Source organism: Lepisosteus platostomus, chromosome 7 (assembly GCF_059453375.1).
Source record: "Lepisosteus platostomus isolate fLepPlt1 chromosome 7, fLepPlt1.hap1, whole genome shotgun sequence".
Taxonomy (NCBI): Eukaryota; Metazoa; Chordata; class Actinopteri; order Semionotiformes; family Lepisosteidae; genus Lepisosteus; species Lepisosteus platostomus.
Window position 1 is genome coordinate 9849744 of NC_142617.1, and position 17464 is coordinate 9867207.

The window sequence follows — 17464 nt, forward strand, 5'->3', positions numbered from 1 at the left end:
AATATTTCGGCCAGTGACTTCATTAGCTTTGGAGAACTCCCTTTTCTTCTGTCAGAAACACAGATAGACCTTGTTGTATCTGTGTCGTAAGGTACTGTGTTAAAAAAAATCTGTTCTGTATTTCTGTAAAGCAGTTTATTCTTTGTATGAATTTGATTTTCAAGGGTAATTTCTAGCCTCAGTCTCTTGAGAGACAGATAAACAATTTCTTAGATTTGTGAGAATGTTAACAATGTGCTACTTTCTTGATTTTTTTGTGTGAAATTAGCATTGTTTTCTGAAAACAGAATTGGAAGCTTACTGTGCTGTCACATTCCTACTGCCAATCTGTCGCTGTTTTCTTCAGTTTGTTCAGGCAGTGGTAGTTTGGTGTCTCTGCCTTGCCAAGTCCTACATGATTAACGTTGTTAAACATGAGCCCAATTACTCCTTGCTTAGGTTGGGTTAGTCATTGAAAAAAACTAATGATCCATTTTACTGGCACAAATTCCATGGGAGGGTTTGGTCATTTCTTGATTCACTGCTATAAAACATATGTGCTGGGATGGTTTGTATTAATCTATTTTTTGTCTGTCTTATTATCTTTGTTCAACTATCCTAATATGTGGGATAGGGTTTATGAGGCTGTTAATGCAGTTAGAATATTTATTCCCTAATCCTGCTTTCAACCTTGTATTTTAATCCTGTACCTACTGTACAATAGCAAATCCCTTCGAGTTTGGGCACACTCGTTTACTCTCATTTTTAAGCTTTTTTATAGCCAATACTTATTGGCTCTCATCTTTATGCCAGAGACATTTTTATAGACACCACATTTGCTTGATATTTTGATTAGGAACAGAAACTCTTGAACACTAGAACGCGTAAAAGAAAATATTAAACTTCTATTTGTTTATTGGCCAGAATATAGATTGTTGAAAAACTGAGCCCATCTATTCAAAAGTGGTCTTTTATACATATTGTATATACAGTATAAAGATATCTGGGAATCATTATTTTACTGGCAGTGTTTTTTCATAGCCTTCATAGCACAATGGGGTTAATTGTCACCAGAGCTTTTGATTGATATATGACTCAGCCTGTTGCAAAGTTTCACTTCAAAAGATGCTTAGGGTGCAGGGATTTTATTGTGTCTGCTATTTGTTAAAAACATTATTAGCAAAGTTGAGTTTCTTGTACAGGAGATGTGGAAGGAAGGTAGTGTGCAGAAACCATAATATTTAAATATTCAACTTCAGCCACTTGCTGAGAACTCCACATCCATAGAGTGATGAGGCATTGAATGGATATTATGTGGGATATTTCCTGTTTGAGGTTGCAACATGTTGTGAAGAAACCATCAAATTAATTAACCATTCAGTTAAATTCTTTCTATAATAATTTGACTTGTCCTGGGGTAATCGAGGGTTAAGCTCCTGAAGTCCTTTATTTCTGCTTCATCCATGTGATTGTCAGGTGAGAAAGAAAAGTGACTTCGGGAGACAGTGTGATGTCGTACTTGATAAAGGTTACAAACAATTCCCTCTGGCCTCTTGGGTTTGTAATAAAACGGTTCAAGTGTAGCAGGTTTCATTTCAGACATTCTGGTTATCCTCACAGTGGTGTGACGCTTAAGAATAGTATTTCTTAGATGTGTTTTTCAGGAGAGTTCCACAGTTTCTATACAGTGTGATATGGGTTAGTGATCTAACCTCGTGGCCTGGGTGCATATTACCTCTGCCATAGAAAAAAGCATATGTGTTTTGTCAGGGTTCTAGTGTCTTTAGTCTGTTAGTAGTGGCTCTTTGTTGCTCATTAATCAGAGCACTATATGATACATGTTGAGTTGTATCAGCACATGCATAGTATTGACGGATAAGAGCACTCATTCTTTCATGGACTTTGCTGGTGGCAAAAAAATAGTGTTTCGTAATAAATAATTTACCAGCATTCTCATGACAGTGTGTCTGGTCTTGGAGGGCAGCAATCTGTGGTAATATACTGCACATTCTCTTTGATTTGCTTAAAGTTATAAAGGTAATGACCCAAATGGCATCATTCGGGGATTAAGAGAAATCCCTAGGCTAGTGTGTTTGGAATACTTGGTTCTTGGCACACAGAAGAATGGAAAGGGAATCAACACTGGAACCTGTGGAATGTCAGAGAGCACCCCCTTCTGTTGACTTGAGGTATTGCGGCCTAGCTAAGTAGAAAACATGCTACCTACCTGATGATCACAATTTTTAGAAAAGCGTGCTTCCCATCCTTCATTGAGATTACAGTACAGAATATCAAGGCATGGTGCCATTATGAAGCATGTTTTTTCTTGCCTATTTGTAAGTAGCTTAATTGTTGCCATTAGTGTTCCTGTTGTTGTGAAGGCTGTTTTTTGTCAAGTGAATCTCTCAGTATGTCCTCTCATGCACAACAAGACATGTTTGGGCTTCCTTGCTGTGCTAGCAGGTACATACCTGTCTCTTGTTGGTGGTGATTATTTTATTGATAGTAATTGTAAGAAAACAGATGAATAATCCATATATCCAAAACCCTAAAACTTCTCAGGAAGACTTTTTTTGCAAGCGCTTGTTAAAATGCCTTATAGCTATATCCAGTCTTTTTTTGTCATTGCTTATTCAATACACTTGATTTATGTTTAGGCTACTGACCATCCAGCCCGAGGGTGTATGTAGCTTTTAAAACACTCCCTTCAGAACTGTGCCCAGGTCACTAAATTAGTCTTTGGACAATTTTCAGGACTGCAGCACCTGACTTACGTGGGTGGACATGAAGATGCTGGAAATGGGATTTTAGTGTTATTGTAAACCATAAAGGTTTTCATTTAAATAAATTCTGTTTTAGACAGATGCTTACAGTGTTACATATGAACACAGAATCCTGGGCATAAATCAGATCACTTTTAAGCAATCACTAAGCCTCTTTTCGTTGTTTTTTTCAAAATCTTTCAGCGGTATGCCTATCTTAACTGTCTATCTGACCTTACCACAACAACAGCGGTGAAGAAAATAGTGAACAGAACATAAAGCCTGCATTGTGCAGCTGTACAAAACCCTGTAAGCAAAGACTAAAATAAAGGGCTGTTTTCGTCCTTCAAAATTTTATTGCCACAACAAGCACTTTAGTGATATTGAAGGGAAAGTGTGTATTATCGTTGTACCTTTCCTTGTATAATTGTAGGCAAATGAAGATTTTAATGCATAGTTGCAAGACAGATATGGTGTCCTCTTTGTCATGAAGTGATTTGAATCAGAGCTACAACAGTGAGGCTCTTTAATTTATTTTGTGCATGCAGAATGGTTACTATAAGCCATCGGCTCCTTCTGGTTGTTTGGTTGAGGGTGTTTAGGAGAACACTCCTTTTTTAAAGAATGTGTTTTTTAGAAATGCCTATATTTGATGTTAATATTAAAAGTATGGGTGCAGTTAGAGGGCATGCCAGTTTTCTTCCTTTTAGGAATATTTAGCACTCTGTTAGGTCTTTCAGAATCTGCTCTCTCACCAGTCGCCTTTTGGAATGCAGAAAAGCTATTCAACACTCAAGTTGCCTGATTTAAGCTTTGCTATAATTGGATAATTGCTAAAAGCGGAAGGGATTGGGAGAAGTTAGATTTTATTTCAGACAGTACCTCCACCCTCATAAGGAAATTCCCTGGTACCAACATCACTGCATTGTTTCCTGCAGTAGACAAACAGACACAAGAGACTAGCTTGGATCTGCTTTTACAGCTGTTTTTAAAGAGGCACGACCAATCAATTTTGATTTTGCTGCCTCTTTATGAGGTGGTAATCCCATAGACTAACTTCCTTTTTTATCAGTGAGAATATAATATACTGTACACTTGTCTTTTTTAAAGCTGCCAATTAAAATTTATTTAGGTGCTCTCTAATTTCAGCACATGATTTACAGTGGTATTTAGTACCACCCAGGTTTAAGATAGTGGGTAATTAATCAGACTTCATGTGCAGTTATGTCTTCAGTAGCAGAGTGTGTGCAAAATTAGATACAGGATTACTCATCTGAGCTCAGAGTTTCTCTGTAAAATCACTTTACAGTAAATCTGTTATGCTCTTAAACTACTGTATGATCATAATGATATTCAAAAAAGAAGGTTAGCTATTCTATCATTAGTCCAAATGGGATGTCACATTTTTTGGCACTGGAGTTTCTCTGGATTTCAGAGATATACTCTAGAAATAAACACCAGAGACATTTGTATAGTGACAGTGAAGTCCGGTATCAACTGGTGATGCACGAAACAGGGTCTTTCAGACACCTTTTTGAGGGACTAGGGAGCTCTGCCACTGGTGGAACATGCACCTGTATAGAAGTATTCTTTTTGACGGTATTGCAAGTTAAATTTGCCAGTGAAGCCCCTTTTTAAGGAACCGTCACAGATCTTGACTTCGCATTGCCTACCTCCTTGAAATATAAACTTATTCCTAAACATGTGTGCTATATACAATGCTGATTTACATGTAATACTTGACTTTATCTTTTTGAATGGTTGGCTGCTGATCTTGAGTTCAGTGCTTTTTGTTTACGTTTTGAAAAATGAATGAATGAATGAGGTACTCATATCCAGTGATGGTAAAAACTAATTTGCATCAGTACAACAAACAGGTTTTTTGGGGTTCATTCAAATAGGCATGTTCTAGTTCACATCAGTAGATTTTTTATTTGACAGCGCAGTGTTTTTTAAGGGTTTAAAACAAATAGTCAGCAAATACTGCGTGTACTGCATAAAATTTGTTTATTTTGTGCATCTATTTTGCTTTTTATTACAGTTCTGACTTGGATTCCACTTCTATTTTGAACTGTTCAGCCTTTAGTCTTTTTTAACCTCAGGCTGTGCTGAACAAAACAAGGAAGTAATTGGCTCAAGGGCTGAGACTCCAGAGCAGACTTGGGGGTCCTTTGTGTGTGTGTGGAGGGGTTCTATACTTACAGGACTCTGTCAGAAGGAAATGCAACATTTTGCTGATGTCCACTTTAAAAAACCATGAAAGAATATGCATCTCTCATTTGGCTGCCTGGAAATTAATTTAATCAAAGCCCGTCGCAGTACTTAAAGCTTATGAAATATGATTTTTTTTTTAGATAATATGAAATTTACATATCATTCTTATGTAAAGGCCATCAAAATTTGTTTCAGCACACCATGACAGTTCTGAACAACAATACAAATGCTCTGGCACAGTTAAATAAAAATGCCTCTCTTAGTTGTTTCACCCAAATGCATGCAGCTTCTCCTTTTCCCTTTGCTTGTAGTAGACATTGTTGTTTCTCTCTTTCTCGTAGGCTCTCGATGGAAGTATCTACGATCATGTCAAGGATTATTTAATATCATTCTGTCGGACTGAACTTGAGGCCTGCCAGGCTATCCACAATACATTCCAGTTCCTGTTGGAAAAATCTAGCAGAGTGAGTCCGTTTTGCATTTTTCTTTTATTATTATTATTATAATTTAATAATTTATCATAATATTATTTTCATCCTTGAAATGAAGGTAGTAACCCTTTTATATTTGTATTTGTAGGCGGAACAGAGGTAATATTTTTTTAATTGGGGCTTGTCTATTTAGTAAACTGGCCTAAACCTGTAAATGCACAATATGAAATAAAATCCCTGTTAAAAACTCTATTTACTTTAACATAATCTCAATTTAATGTCTTTGCCATTTGGATTCAATTCGAATTTTATTCCCTTCCTTAAATCCATTTTTTTTTCATTCTTGCAGCCTTGTCCACATTTCATGGGTTTTCAGAATACCCTTAATTTTTACTTTTCTGTTTTAAGGGTGTTTGTGGCTCGAACACCACAAGTTATCCAGCCTCGAATGTAGTTACACTATGAATGTAGTGTATTCATCATGTCTGTCACAGTGTAGGATAAAAAAAAATTAAGGGTTTATGCTGCCAGTGCAGTTAAAGGACGCAGTGGTTCCTGAGTCTCATCATTAATGAAAAATGGAGAGAAGTGCAAGTTAGTGCCAATGTAAACTCAAGCGTGTTTGTGTTTTCCCAGGTGGTGCAGGATTTCAATCAACAACTTTTCATGCAAGAGAACGTGTGCTTTCACAAAGCACAATGTTTCCAGTTTCAGCCCAGTGACAGCGACATGGTAAACTCCTCCTCTATACAGCCAATCTCTTCACTCTCAGCCAGTCATTCTGGAGGGATTTGAGAATTTTATGTGTTTATGACACAGGCAGATCTTGGTCTCGTGACAGGATTTTTCCTGTCCTTTACTTGGCTACACAGCAGCGTTTCTCTGGCACAGAGCACTGTGCAGTGTCTGTAACCCTGTCTGTTCTAACAGCTTTTGACGTACCTAATCAATGAGAGACCAAAAATAACTGTACTTTCTGTTTGTCTAGATTAGTATTTTCTTAAAGAATTCTGTGACTGTAATGTTTTCGTTCCAAGTAAAGTATACAGAAGACGTTGGGTTCCTAAAGCCTCATGCCATTATGTTACAACAAGGAAGTCCTGTTCCATACTGTGACAGATTCCAGCTGTTTGTTTTATTTTCAGCTTCTTTTTGAACGAAGAAGAAATTGGAATGCATTCTCTTTCGAAGGAAAGAAAGGACACATTCAGATTTGTCTAAGCCGTATTATTTACCGGTTCTACACATCATTTCAAACTTTTTTATAAACCTTAAAATCTTTGTTCATTCTCATATTTTCTCATATCCCACACGTTTTTTAGGATCTTTAAATTTACATTAAAAAAAATTTGAGAAGGGTCTCATTTTGTTTGAGAACAAGCTTGTTGATATAAAAGAGTGAGATGGAATCGCAGGGCCTAATGTCAGCAGGACAACCTGAGAAATCCATGATATTGAGATCTTTATTTACCCACGTTTTCTCTCAACACTGACATGTATTTAAATTGCCTGTCTATATGTGCTGAAACACTATAGAAATCTTTAGTAATCCCATATTCACAATGTATACAGGAGATTGCATGAAGTTATGTTTATTCTATTTCTTTATTAATCATTTGTAAACATTGTAGACAGGAAAGTTTGAAAGTCACAAGAGATACTGTCCACACAATACTTCGAAGTAGGGTTTAGCCACTAGCTAAGTGGTCAGCCTGGGGATTGATGTGCCGCTAGCTTGAATGCCAGCATGGAAATGCCTTGGGAAAACCAGGCAAAACCTGGAATATGGGATACAGACGTTTCTCCATTCAGTCTGAAGTTATTTAATGGGGGGTGGCAATGTTGTTAATCGCTAATTGAAGCACAAATTTACTGGGTGGCCATGGCCAAGAGAGCAAACATTCTATTAAATAATAAGGGATTTTGTTCACGCTTATGACATACAGTATGGTGGGGCACACATGAGGATGCATATGACAACAGGTGAGGCACAGGTGTTTAAACGCCATCAGTGTAAGAGTGCAGCAAAATCACCAACTAAGAGATTTAAATTTGGCATTAATGGTGTCCCATGTACTGTATCTGTGTGCTTTTGAAGCTAACCTTGGCTTTTCACATTGAAATCACAAACACAAGTGCATCGTCACACTGTTTGCCATTTCAGACTGAAGTGGTAATGAAGAGCACAATAAGGGATGGAAGCTCTGACATTGTACACATGCATATCACTGCCTCTCATACTCAAAACAGGTTAATTGGTTACAGTTGCATTATCAGTAAGGGTTGTCTATATCTTTCAACAGCCAAAATTCCAATAGATTTCGCCCAGGTAAATTGTCACAATCTGTAGGGCATTCTCGCTCCTTTTATTTAATTTCTTCTTATAACAGTCCAGTTCCCATGGCAACGGCACAGTGTCCAGGGATGACTCATTGCGTATCTGCTGGCAAAAGGACTTGATGGAGCTGTGACAGACTGTGCTCTTTAACAGGAGGACTACAGCACTTAACACTTGACTGTCCTGCACATGCAGACTTGACATCATAAAGTGGCATCATAAACGAATCCACTAGCTGCCGTTTTTTTGGCTGTTGTGTAAATAATGGCTTTGCACTGTGTTAACTGCATCTTCTATAACTGTCCTTGTCCTTGTGCAATTGTGTGTTTGTTGTTCAGAGTTTAAATGCCATCCAGTTGGTGGACATTGAGCCTTCGCCTGTGAGTGCTATGAGAATGACCTTGGCCGAGGTATACGCTGGTATAGACGGAATTGCTTGTGTGTTCTTTGGGTGTTGTCTGCATGCCGATCGCAGGAATGGGGATTAGACTCGGAAGTATAAACATATAGCCAGGTGAACGCCAGGCTCCTTGTTTCATCTTTTTGTCGTCATAAAATGGAGAATGTGCAGGTGCAGTTTAACAAACCTTGCAGTTGTTCAATGTAGACAGCTCTTTGTTTTTTTATGTGAGTGGTGTACTGTGGAGGGTACTCCTACATATCATGCAATCCCAAAGCAAGTGCTGCCACTGCACATGGAACACAATCTGTGCACTGCACGTCCCTCTGTTTAATCTGCCTGCCTGCCTTTCTCTGTGATGCTGCTGAGGTGCTGTTATTTATGGGATATGCACATGACTGTAACACTACTGAAAATTTGCCAGCTTGCCGAATGTGATACAGTTGCTAGTACTTTCATTATTTTTCTCCGCTGTTCTGTTGTTTCTTTGTTTGTTGTAAGCCCTTGCATTGCCAGGCTTCAGCCACACTGAGAACAAAATCGCTGCCTTTTTTCAGTGCTACAGAAAACCGTGCTTGTTGACTAGCAACAAGGTGGCAATTTAATTACTTTCTGCGCAGAAATGCTGTGTAGCAGTGCTGCCAGCAGGCAGTTGAAGAACGCATTCATCTGTATCTGTTACTTAGTTTGGAAAGAATCATGTTTCCAAAGACAGTTGGAATTGAGCTCTCTGAAAATGTAGCGAGGAAGCTTTACGTGCATCAGTAAGGTCAATCAATCATTTTATGGGCGCCCTTTGCAACACCTTACCCCAGAGCGCTTTACAGATTTAGTTAGGCGTTAACCGAAAACAAAAACTCCCAGTGGGAAAAAATAAGGCTCTGGTGGTCCCAGGCCCAGCGATTGTTGCCCCTCAGGGCAGAGGGTTTGTGGCACATTAATCATAACAGATCATGAGCAGTTTCTCCAAGTCTAGGTTGCCATGGTTATGTGCATGACAAGCTTTGTAATTAAAATATTTTCACTTTTTTGTAGTAAAGTTAGGGGACCCCCCCCCCCCCCCCTACACATACACACACGTAGTTATCTGCTAGCAGAAAGTACCTTGAGAGAACAGGGCCTTTTAAAGATCTGTTCAAGGAACCTCCCGAATCTGTCACAGGGTTGCACTAAAGATCAATTCGCGAACGTTCTCTGCATTTTATGAGTTTGAAACTGTTTCAGGCTCAGAAGCTGATTCCACCCACCTAAGGGAGTTTTTCACACTTGAGTAGGTGAATTGTCAAAGCGCTGAATTTACATTTGCACTGCATGTGAAAAATCCTTCTGCATGGCTGTGTGTTTCTATAATCTCTCCCTCGCGTCTGCAGAACAGCATCTGTGACTCGATAAGAGTTCTGTACCAGCACCAGCAGCTGAGTGAAGAGTTTGTGATTTCACTGCATATTTTTGCCACCTGAGCTTATTTTTTTAGCCGACTGGTATTTTAACACCGTTTTTCCCCCCGGGTTCAGGCAGGGAGATGCCAGTTTTACCGACTACACATGTTTAGTTCCATAATAAGCTTTTGTTCAGTGCATTTAATAATTGTGTAGTCACTGAGGTTCCTATTACAGGAATATTCTAGTGGAGAATGGCGTCTTTTTTTAGTTTCTTACTTTTTTTCCCCTTCTGGTGTTGTCATTTATAATGACATATAAATGAGATATATAATATAACTCTTCCCTCCCCCAGTAGGCGTGAGGAGAAGAGCACTGGGTGCTCCATGTGTGTTTGGTGGCAGACTAAGCTGCCTTCTCTGGGTGTGACCTTCCAGGTTTAGCCGTGATGGGACAGGCCTTTGACCGGCCCTCCTGTCCTGCAGTGAGCCTAGCACAGAATAGGCAATTTGTTCACGTCTGGGTGTGTTTTCATTGGAAATCAAACAGGCAGAGGTCTGTTCTTAATAAAATATTACTGATGTTGTGTTCTTGCTGGGAAATTGCAAAGAAAAAAAACAGAAGGCGTACATTCAAGGGCGCAGGGTATTAGTGGAAGCCTGGAGCTCCTTGTTAAAAGGAATTTCTGTGAAGTCTCGCTCTGTCACTGAACCCAGCAGCGTGCGGACAGGCTGAACCTCCTGGCCTCGTTCGGCATCGCCAGCTCATTCCAAGCCTCTGGATGCTAGAGAAACAGGAACTCCCGGCTTTCAATTGATTTTGCCTTTCGTGTTTTATATTCTAGAACATGGTTACAGAAAAAAAGTGCTGAGTTTGAAGGAATTCACCTTCGGCTGCGCTGAATTTGAAATATGACGCCTGTTAAATGCATTTAACCTGGAGGGCAAACCCTGCTGATGAATTTGTAATCTAGTGTACTTTAGCTTAATCATTTTTTATTTTTCATTTTATTCTCAATTATTTTTTCATGGCTTACAACAGTTTCTGTAACCAATTAAAAAGATTAGCCTCCTTTTTCTTTCCATGTTGTTCACAGCTGAACTGGTTTTTATTGTGCATTTTTCAGCCACCCAGAAATATGGGTGGAATTTTAAAGCAAAAGACAAAGTTTTTTTTTCCCCCCCTTGTGAATTCCTAGAGTCCTATGTGCATATCCCATAATGAAAGGCTTTCATTGTTGTGGGATGGGGTTAAATTGTCTGTTGTGTGCGTCTGCTCTGCTTGTTTCGCATGTTTACGATAAATGCCTGCTGAAGCATCGTCTTCACAGGACAGGAGGTTTCGTGTACAACATCAGTCATGGATGTCTTGCTTTTTAATGTTTGCGGAGCATAAAACAAACCTTTGTGAAGGTTTTAGTGTCATCAGATCTTAGCACAGTTATTGGTGGTGGTATCTCTAAAATCCTGAATACACAAACACAACTAAACAAAATGTTGGGTTGTATAAAACTTTGGCCTGAGCTGTCCAAAAGTGCTGGATTGATTTTGCATCATCATCCCAATATGCCTATTGGTAGTTAAAAGCAGATTAGTTCTCTTCGAAACATGCACTGAATAACATCTAACAAATGATTTTTTTTGTTTTAGCTAAGAAAAGGCTACTTAATGTGACAATTTTCTCAGCAGAGAAACTGTCCAGTCTCTATTTTACACATACAGTAGAAAAAAAATGAAATTATATTTGTCCATTATTTTTAATGAAAGTATTTGGTAAAATGTTTTTTCTCTGCATTAAACCTGTTCACATTCAAGCACAATGTGCATTACCTTTCTAACATGGTTTGACTAAGTATGTCAGTCATTCCTAATGAATGAGATTTATTTCTGAAGTCAGTTTGTCTGCATTTATCGTGTATTATTTATACCAAACTTGATATTCTTTTCACTTTCTTCTGATGTTGCCCTGTAGTTCTGGGTATTTCATTTGCTACATGCTTCTTTCTTGGCATGCTGCTCTTCTTTTAGTAGTAATAAATCTGTGAGCCGGCTTATAGACATCGGTGTGCTTTTCAGACTGGAGCTAAAGTGGCACTAAAATGGCTCATGAGGTGATAGATTTTGTGATTGTTGTGTTGAGAATCTCCATCTGCATTGTAAGTGTTAGCTTTATACCACATGACAATTTCCAGGACTTTCAAATATGTAGTGTGCTCTATTGAACTTAATAAGATACACAAGTAAAAGCCAGCAGAGATCATTGTGATAGATAAGGTGAGTATACCAGTAGGGACCTTATTGTTTCATGCTTATTTGTTTATGCATTTTATGTTTCTGTCTTCATACCTGGGCATTCCGGTTCCAGTCTGAGCCTCTCACAAACGAACAACAACAGGTCGAATTATGAGAGCAGTGTTTAAAGACCGTGTCAGGACTATGCACTGTCTAGTCGAGTCTTATTCTTTTTGTGATAATCCCGCAGTGGGACTTGTTAGTGCTGTGATAGCCCTCACCTGGAATTCTGAAGGCCGGCCTGCTGCTTTTGCTCCCAGAGCCTTCGGGCAGTTTGTCCGAGCGCACTGGGCAGCGTGGAGGGTGACGGGCGCGAGCGGGGCTGTCGCAGGGCGCAGGGGTGACCGTGTGCTTGAATTCCAGAGCCGGCAGCTGGAGTCGGAGAGCGGTACGACGGAGGAGCACAGCCTGAACAAAGAGGCCCGGAAATGGGCGACCCGTGTGGCCCGGGAGCACAAGAACATCATCCACAACCAGAGGGTGAGGCCCAAACACAGTAACCCGCCACCAGGCCTGTGACTCCTGTATTGCTATTGGGTTTTGCGATGCCACTGCTGATTATTAAGAAATAAGGGTAAAGATGGATCCCGAAAGTCCTGTAGTTTTTGAAAAGTCTTCTAAGTGCCAGCACCAGTGCCTGACACCTATTGAAGAACCTGCAAACAAGCCTTTTCACCTGGAATTGATATAACAAATAGAAGAACACAATTAAAGGGGAACAGCAAAGCCATTATTTTGATATTTCTGGGTCAGAAATATTCAGCATTGATGAGTGCATTTCAAACCATAATGGAAGTAACATGTACACGGTAATGTGTAAAACCTCCAATTTACATAACAACATTGACTAAATTGACTAAAATTGACAACGTTATGTGCCGCGTCATGTTCTGCAATTCAGAACGAGGCAACAAAACATCCGGTGACGTGCAGCAGCTCTGTTACATTGTAAACAAGCAGGCTTATGAATATATCTCTTTTCATCCAGTAGAAATCTTGCTCTCGACTTCCAGGCAGTTTTGCCAAAAATACTACTTGTTAACCGTGCATGCAGATGGTGCTGGAACATTTCTGCTGTTCTGCAATGCGCGCAAGCTTTCTCACTCGCCCATGGCGAGACCAGGAGTTTGTGACAACAGTGGCCGACCGTACAGTACTTTCATAAAAGTTCATGATATTGTACTTATTCGAAATTTGAACGTTTTTTTTTTCACCGTCAAGGAATTTATTTTGTTCCCAAGATTTAATAACCGAGAACTTAGTTTCAGTCTGAGAAATTTGGACTGCAGTTCCCTTTTTATAGCCTTCAAAATCATTGTTGGGTGAACTGTAGATGCTCTGTGTGGAAAGCAGACATTTTCTGATTTTTGTTCTTACTTTCAAACACAAAGGCGGTTTGTAATCTAATTTTTGGTGGATTTCTTATAGCAGATGGAAAAACATGCAAAACATTGTTCATTTGAGCCACTGACTTTCATTGCTTTTAGAAAAGTCCCTTTAATCAGCCTATATCATTTTAGCAAATGGCTTACTAGGTGTGTAGGTTAGTAGCTGCCCGTTATCAGCAACTACCAGTGCAATCATGTTTTTAGTTCTTTCGCTTAGCTAGTTTGTAGTCTTTATAAAGTTGTGGGCCAGTGCTTTTAAAAGAAGGTGTGTTGTAGCCTCATTCTAAAGTCTATCCTGATATTTGTTTGGTGAATTATATAAAACAAAACTCTCCAGTGCCATATCAAAGATAGCTCTTGGTAGAGAGCAGAAAATACACGTAGCTAAGATCAATTTATCATTGGCTATCAGGTTAACTTATTGACACAGAGAAATACAGAAGTTTTAATACAAGCTGTACAAGAGTTTAGGAAGACATTCCCAGATGTCACGTATTGTTGAGAGATTACCAATGTGACCATTTGTCGTGCTTTACCTGCAGACGTTGGAAGAGTGTGAGACACATGGGATTTTGCCATCAGAACAAAGTCGCAATGAACTGGAGCTAAAAATCGAAGAAGCTAAAGAGAATATCCGAAAAGCTGAGGTAACACTTTTTCATATGAAATGTATGTTTATGATTGTACATGTATCATCTTCAATTATCGAATTATCGAACATTTTGTGGGAAAACTCTGTAAGTTTCTAGACGTGAACAGTGTTCTTAATACATCAGTTTCATATTTCACAGCTATAGAGTTCAGTCTTGTGTTTTTTTTTTTCATTTTAATTTCCTTCTCCTGCCAGCTGATATGAATTGATTTTTCTTTTCAGAAAACATTGGCAAATTGTTATTGGCATTTTTAAAATGAAATGCTATACTTTTGTGTGTGAATACTCGCATTACTATCTTTCATGAAGAGAAGGGATTCATACTTGGCTAAACTCTTTGGCTCCCTCTTCTGGAAGCCAGAAGAATCTCATTTAAAATTAAAATCTCTTGACAGTAAATGGTCATTTAAAAAAAAGATTTAAAAGGAAACACTAATTCTTATACAGATACAATATTAATTAAATATCTGGGTTTGTGTTTGTCTCCTTGCCTTCAAAGTGCTGTGCAATGTCGCAGTAGTATAAATATTTAATTTAATTGCCCATTAAGGTGTAGTGGGAAATAAAAAAGTTAGTGTCAGAGTTCACGTCACTCTTTCTGATAATCTGCAATTATCCAAAAAGACAAAGCTCTTTTCTCCTACAGTTGATGTAATTAGTATTAATAATTAGACACTGCAGTGTTCATAACCTCAGGCCTCAGCTAACACAATTAGGACTCCAGCATTCAGATGAAATTCAAACTTGAGACATTCAGTCACGCAGTGTTGGATCAGCTGTGCTTTGGCACTTGTCCTCTGAATCTGTCAGTTGTTCCACTAAACTGAAGAATTCAGAAGTGAAGAGCTGGTACAGTGTGCCACTGGACGTAATGTCCTTTGTATCATCTTTCAGTTGATCCAAATTGAATGAACAGAGGTACATTTAATAATACACATGTAAAAAAAACATCCTGGGGGCCTTCATAGGTGAACAAACCGGACAGTTGTTTGAATAAGGGGAGAAATTTTTTTTTTGTCATAGTTGGTTCACCTTAGCTCAGTAAACAAACACAAAAATTCACAGTGTCTGCAGAGTGCACCCTGCACGATGTTATTGTAAAGGAAGCTGCAAAAAAAAAGCCTTTGTCATCACTAAGTTCCCAACCTACACTACCTGTTCAGAAGTCTGTAAAACCTTAGGAACCTCTGACATAACCAAATGTATGAAATAAATTGATAAAAAAGTCCATCCATCAATTTTCAGTCTTCTTGTGCTCCTTAGGGACCCCGCTTACACACTGAACTCATTCTGCTTAATTCACGGGTAGCTGTTTCTTTAACCTGTGATGTATTAGAACCTGAAGACCTCTGGAGATGCCCCTGTTATAAATCAGGGTGTGGCAGTTATAGAGACTTCTAAGAGAAAGCAGGAGGAAGGGTGATCAAAATTTGCTTTGCTGTCATGTCAAGCTGACAAATAGATGCTGTCCAGATGGAACCACTTTTTATGTATTAGAAGCATCACAACACCGTTTCTAGAGAAGAAATTTCTAAAAGAGTTTGATAAAGTATCTGGTAATAAAATTCTGTTTCAGTTGGTGTTAAAAAAAAAATATCTTGGGTGAGACAGCTTATGCAGCCCCTCAGAACAATTTCATTTGCTGCCTATTTCCAGCATTTGCTGCCATTTCCTGTCCCATTCCTTGTCCATCTGTCCTGATCCAGGCCTTACTGCTTAGATAATAGTGTGTGGCTCTTTTCTCACAGCAGCATTCAACATTACTCATGTGGTAGTGGTGTTTTCCCTAGTTGTTGATCCTCTCTGACGTTTGACACTTGTTGTCTGCTTTCTTGAGTGTCTGTTCATGTTCCCCATTTTTTTTAACTTCTCTTTTGGTGATACTCTCTGCTGGTATGCTGATGTCCACTTCCTGCATTATTCGTATCTTCTAGTTGGTATTTGCTCTCAGATCTTTGTAGCACACATCCCCTCCTAGTTCAGCCTCTGTGCTCTCGCTCTCTCACGGTGTTCTTGTTCCCTGGGCAGACGGTGAAGCTGAAGGCGGAGGCCCGCCTCGACCTCCTGCGGCAGATTGGCGTTTCCGTGGACACCTGGCTGAAGAGCGCCATGAACCAGGTGATGGAGGAGCTGGAGAACGAGCGCTGGGCCAGCCTGCCCAGCCTGACCAGCCACGACCCCTCACTCTCGGTGAGAAAACCGCACCAGCCTGGACACAGAGCTGCAGAGCCAAGACAACACACCACCAGCACCGTATGCACAGTCCATAACAGGCAGCAAAGCAGAAGACTGCACTGCATACGTACTCAGTAAAATATGCTACTCGGACATTGCTTCAGTTCCTGCAAGGTCATAATTACACTCTATAACAAAGAACATTTTGGGAAAGGGTCTGTTATGAGGTGTTAGACTGTAATATGAACCAACTGTGTGTGCTTTCGCGTAAAGATATGCAGTGTTATGTATGTCTTGTTGACAGCACTCCCCTTATCTGTCAGACCTTGCTTCCCTTTCCGTGACTGAAGTGTGTGTGGCTTTCCAAGGCTAGAAGAATTAAAAAGAAAGAATACTGAAGCAGACATGTGAATTGTTCTGGCTGGGAGTGTGCCTGTTTCACCGGACATGGTGCATTGTTGCATTTCCTAAAGCAAACACCCTCCGGCTTGCTCACATAATTGGAAAGAAGTGAGATGGTTTGTATTCTATGCTGTCATCATTATTGTCTTCAAAACAAACAGCAGCCCACAGATTCCAGATGGCTCATGGCACAAATTGGAAATTACCTGTCAGGCTGTCGGGCAGGCCGTGTGACACTGGAACAGTGTGACTTTCAGAGCACGGAGCTTTTTTTTTTCATGTACTCATGACTTTAACATTAAGCCCAAGTCAGCCATTGTTTCCGAGAAATAACTTTTGTCCTTGGTGAACTGCTGAAAGCCTCATAGCTTAGTGGTGACTGCGCAGTTAACCTTGAGCTGCCACATGTGCCATGAAGATGCTTCCTGCTACTGTTTTCTGTTTTTTCTTATTTTAGTAATTGGAGGCGTTAGATGAATGTGGCTCAGTGACTACTAGAAAAAAAGTTGTGCTTGTATTGTGTGCTCCAATGAGAATGCTCATTGTAGGGGGACGACCTGGGCTTGGGGAGGATTTACAGTTTTTCTTTTTAACTTCTCTTTCCTCTTAAATGTTAATTTGTTAAGCACTTTTCCCTGCAGAATGTGCTGAGTATTCATAGCACATCTGAGCTATGCCCACAGACTCTTAATAAAGTAATCACTAAGTAAAGGGCAATCACTAGGCCTGGATAAAAAAAAGCTGTTGTGCCAAACCAGTCCTGAGCTTGAAACCAAAGATAACTTTAAAAATATCTTTCTTTGGACTCCATAAGAGAAGGGAGACTGTAACTGTAACTTAGCTGTAGCTCTACAGCTGTGCTTGACTAAGTTTTTAAGAACCAGAGCATAGACTGAGATAGAATTGTAGATTCAGGTCTTACAGAGAACATGTAGAAAAGGTTCTACTGCTGTTTATCTGATGTTGCAGAGTGTATAGCGTAAAGCCTGTCCAATCCAAACATTTGCAGTGGCCAGGAAGTCTTCCTTTTAAATAATGTATTTTTGTCTTTAG

The 17464-nt window shown here is 39.5% G+C and overlaps 1 protein-coding gene across 2 annotated transcripts in view; it reads left to right on the forward strand.

Annotated features, from left to right (window-relative positions):
- The window catches only part of LOC148658128 (F-BAR and double SH3 domains protein 2-like), an 82673-nt gene that overhangs the window by 51400 nt on the left and 13809 nt on the right, over positions 1-17464 (forward strand). The window contains exons 9-14 of one of the 2 annotated variants that reach the window (XM_088639120.1): positions 5297-5419; positions 6023-6118; positions 8063-8134; positions 12158-12274; positions 13725-13829; positions 15863-16024. In XM_088639120.1, coding sequence (XP_088495246.1) covers positions 5297-5419; positions 6023-6118; positions 8063-8134; positions 12158-12274; positions 13725-13829; positions 15863-16024 — 675 coding nt within the window. The remainder of the gene's footprint in view (positions 1-5296; positions 5420-6022; positions 6119-8062; positions 8135-12157; positions 12275-13724; positions 13830-15862; positions 16025-17464) is intronic. The other variant, XM_088639121.1, reaches the window with a different exon arrangement.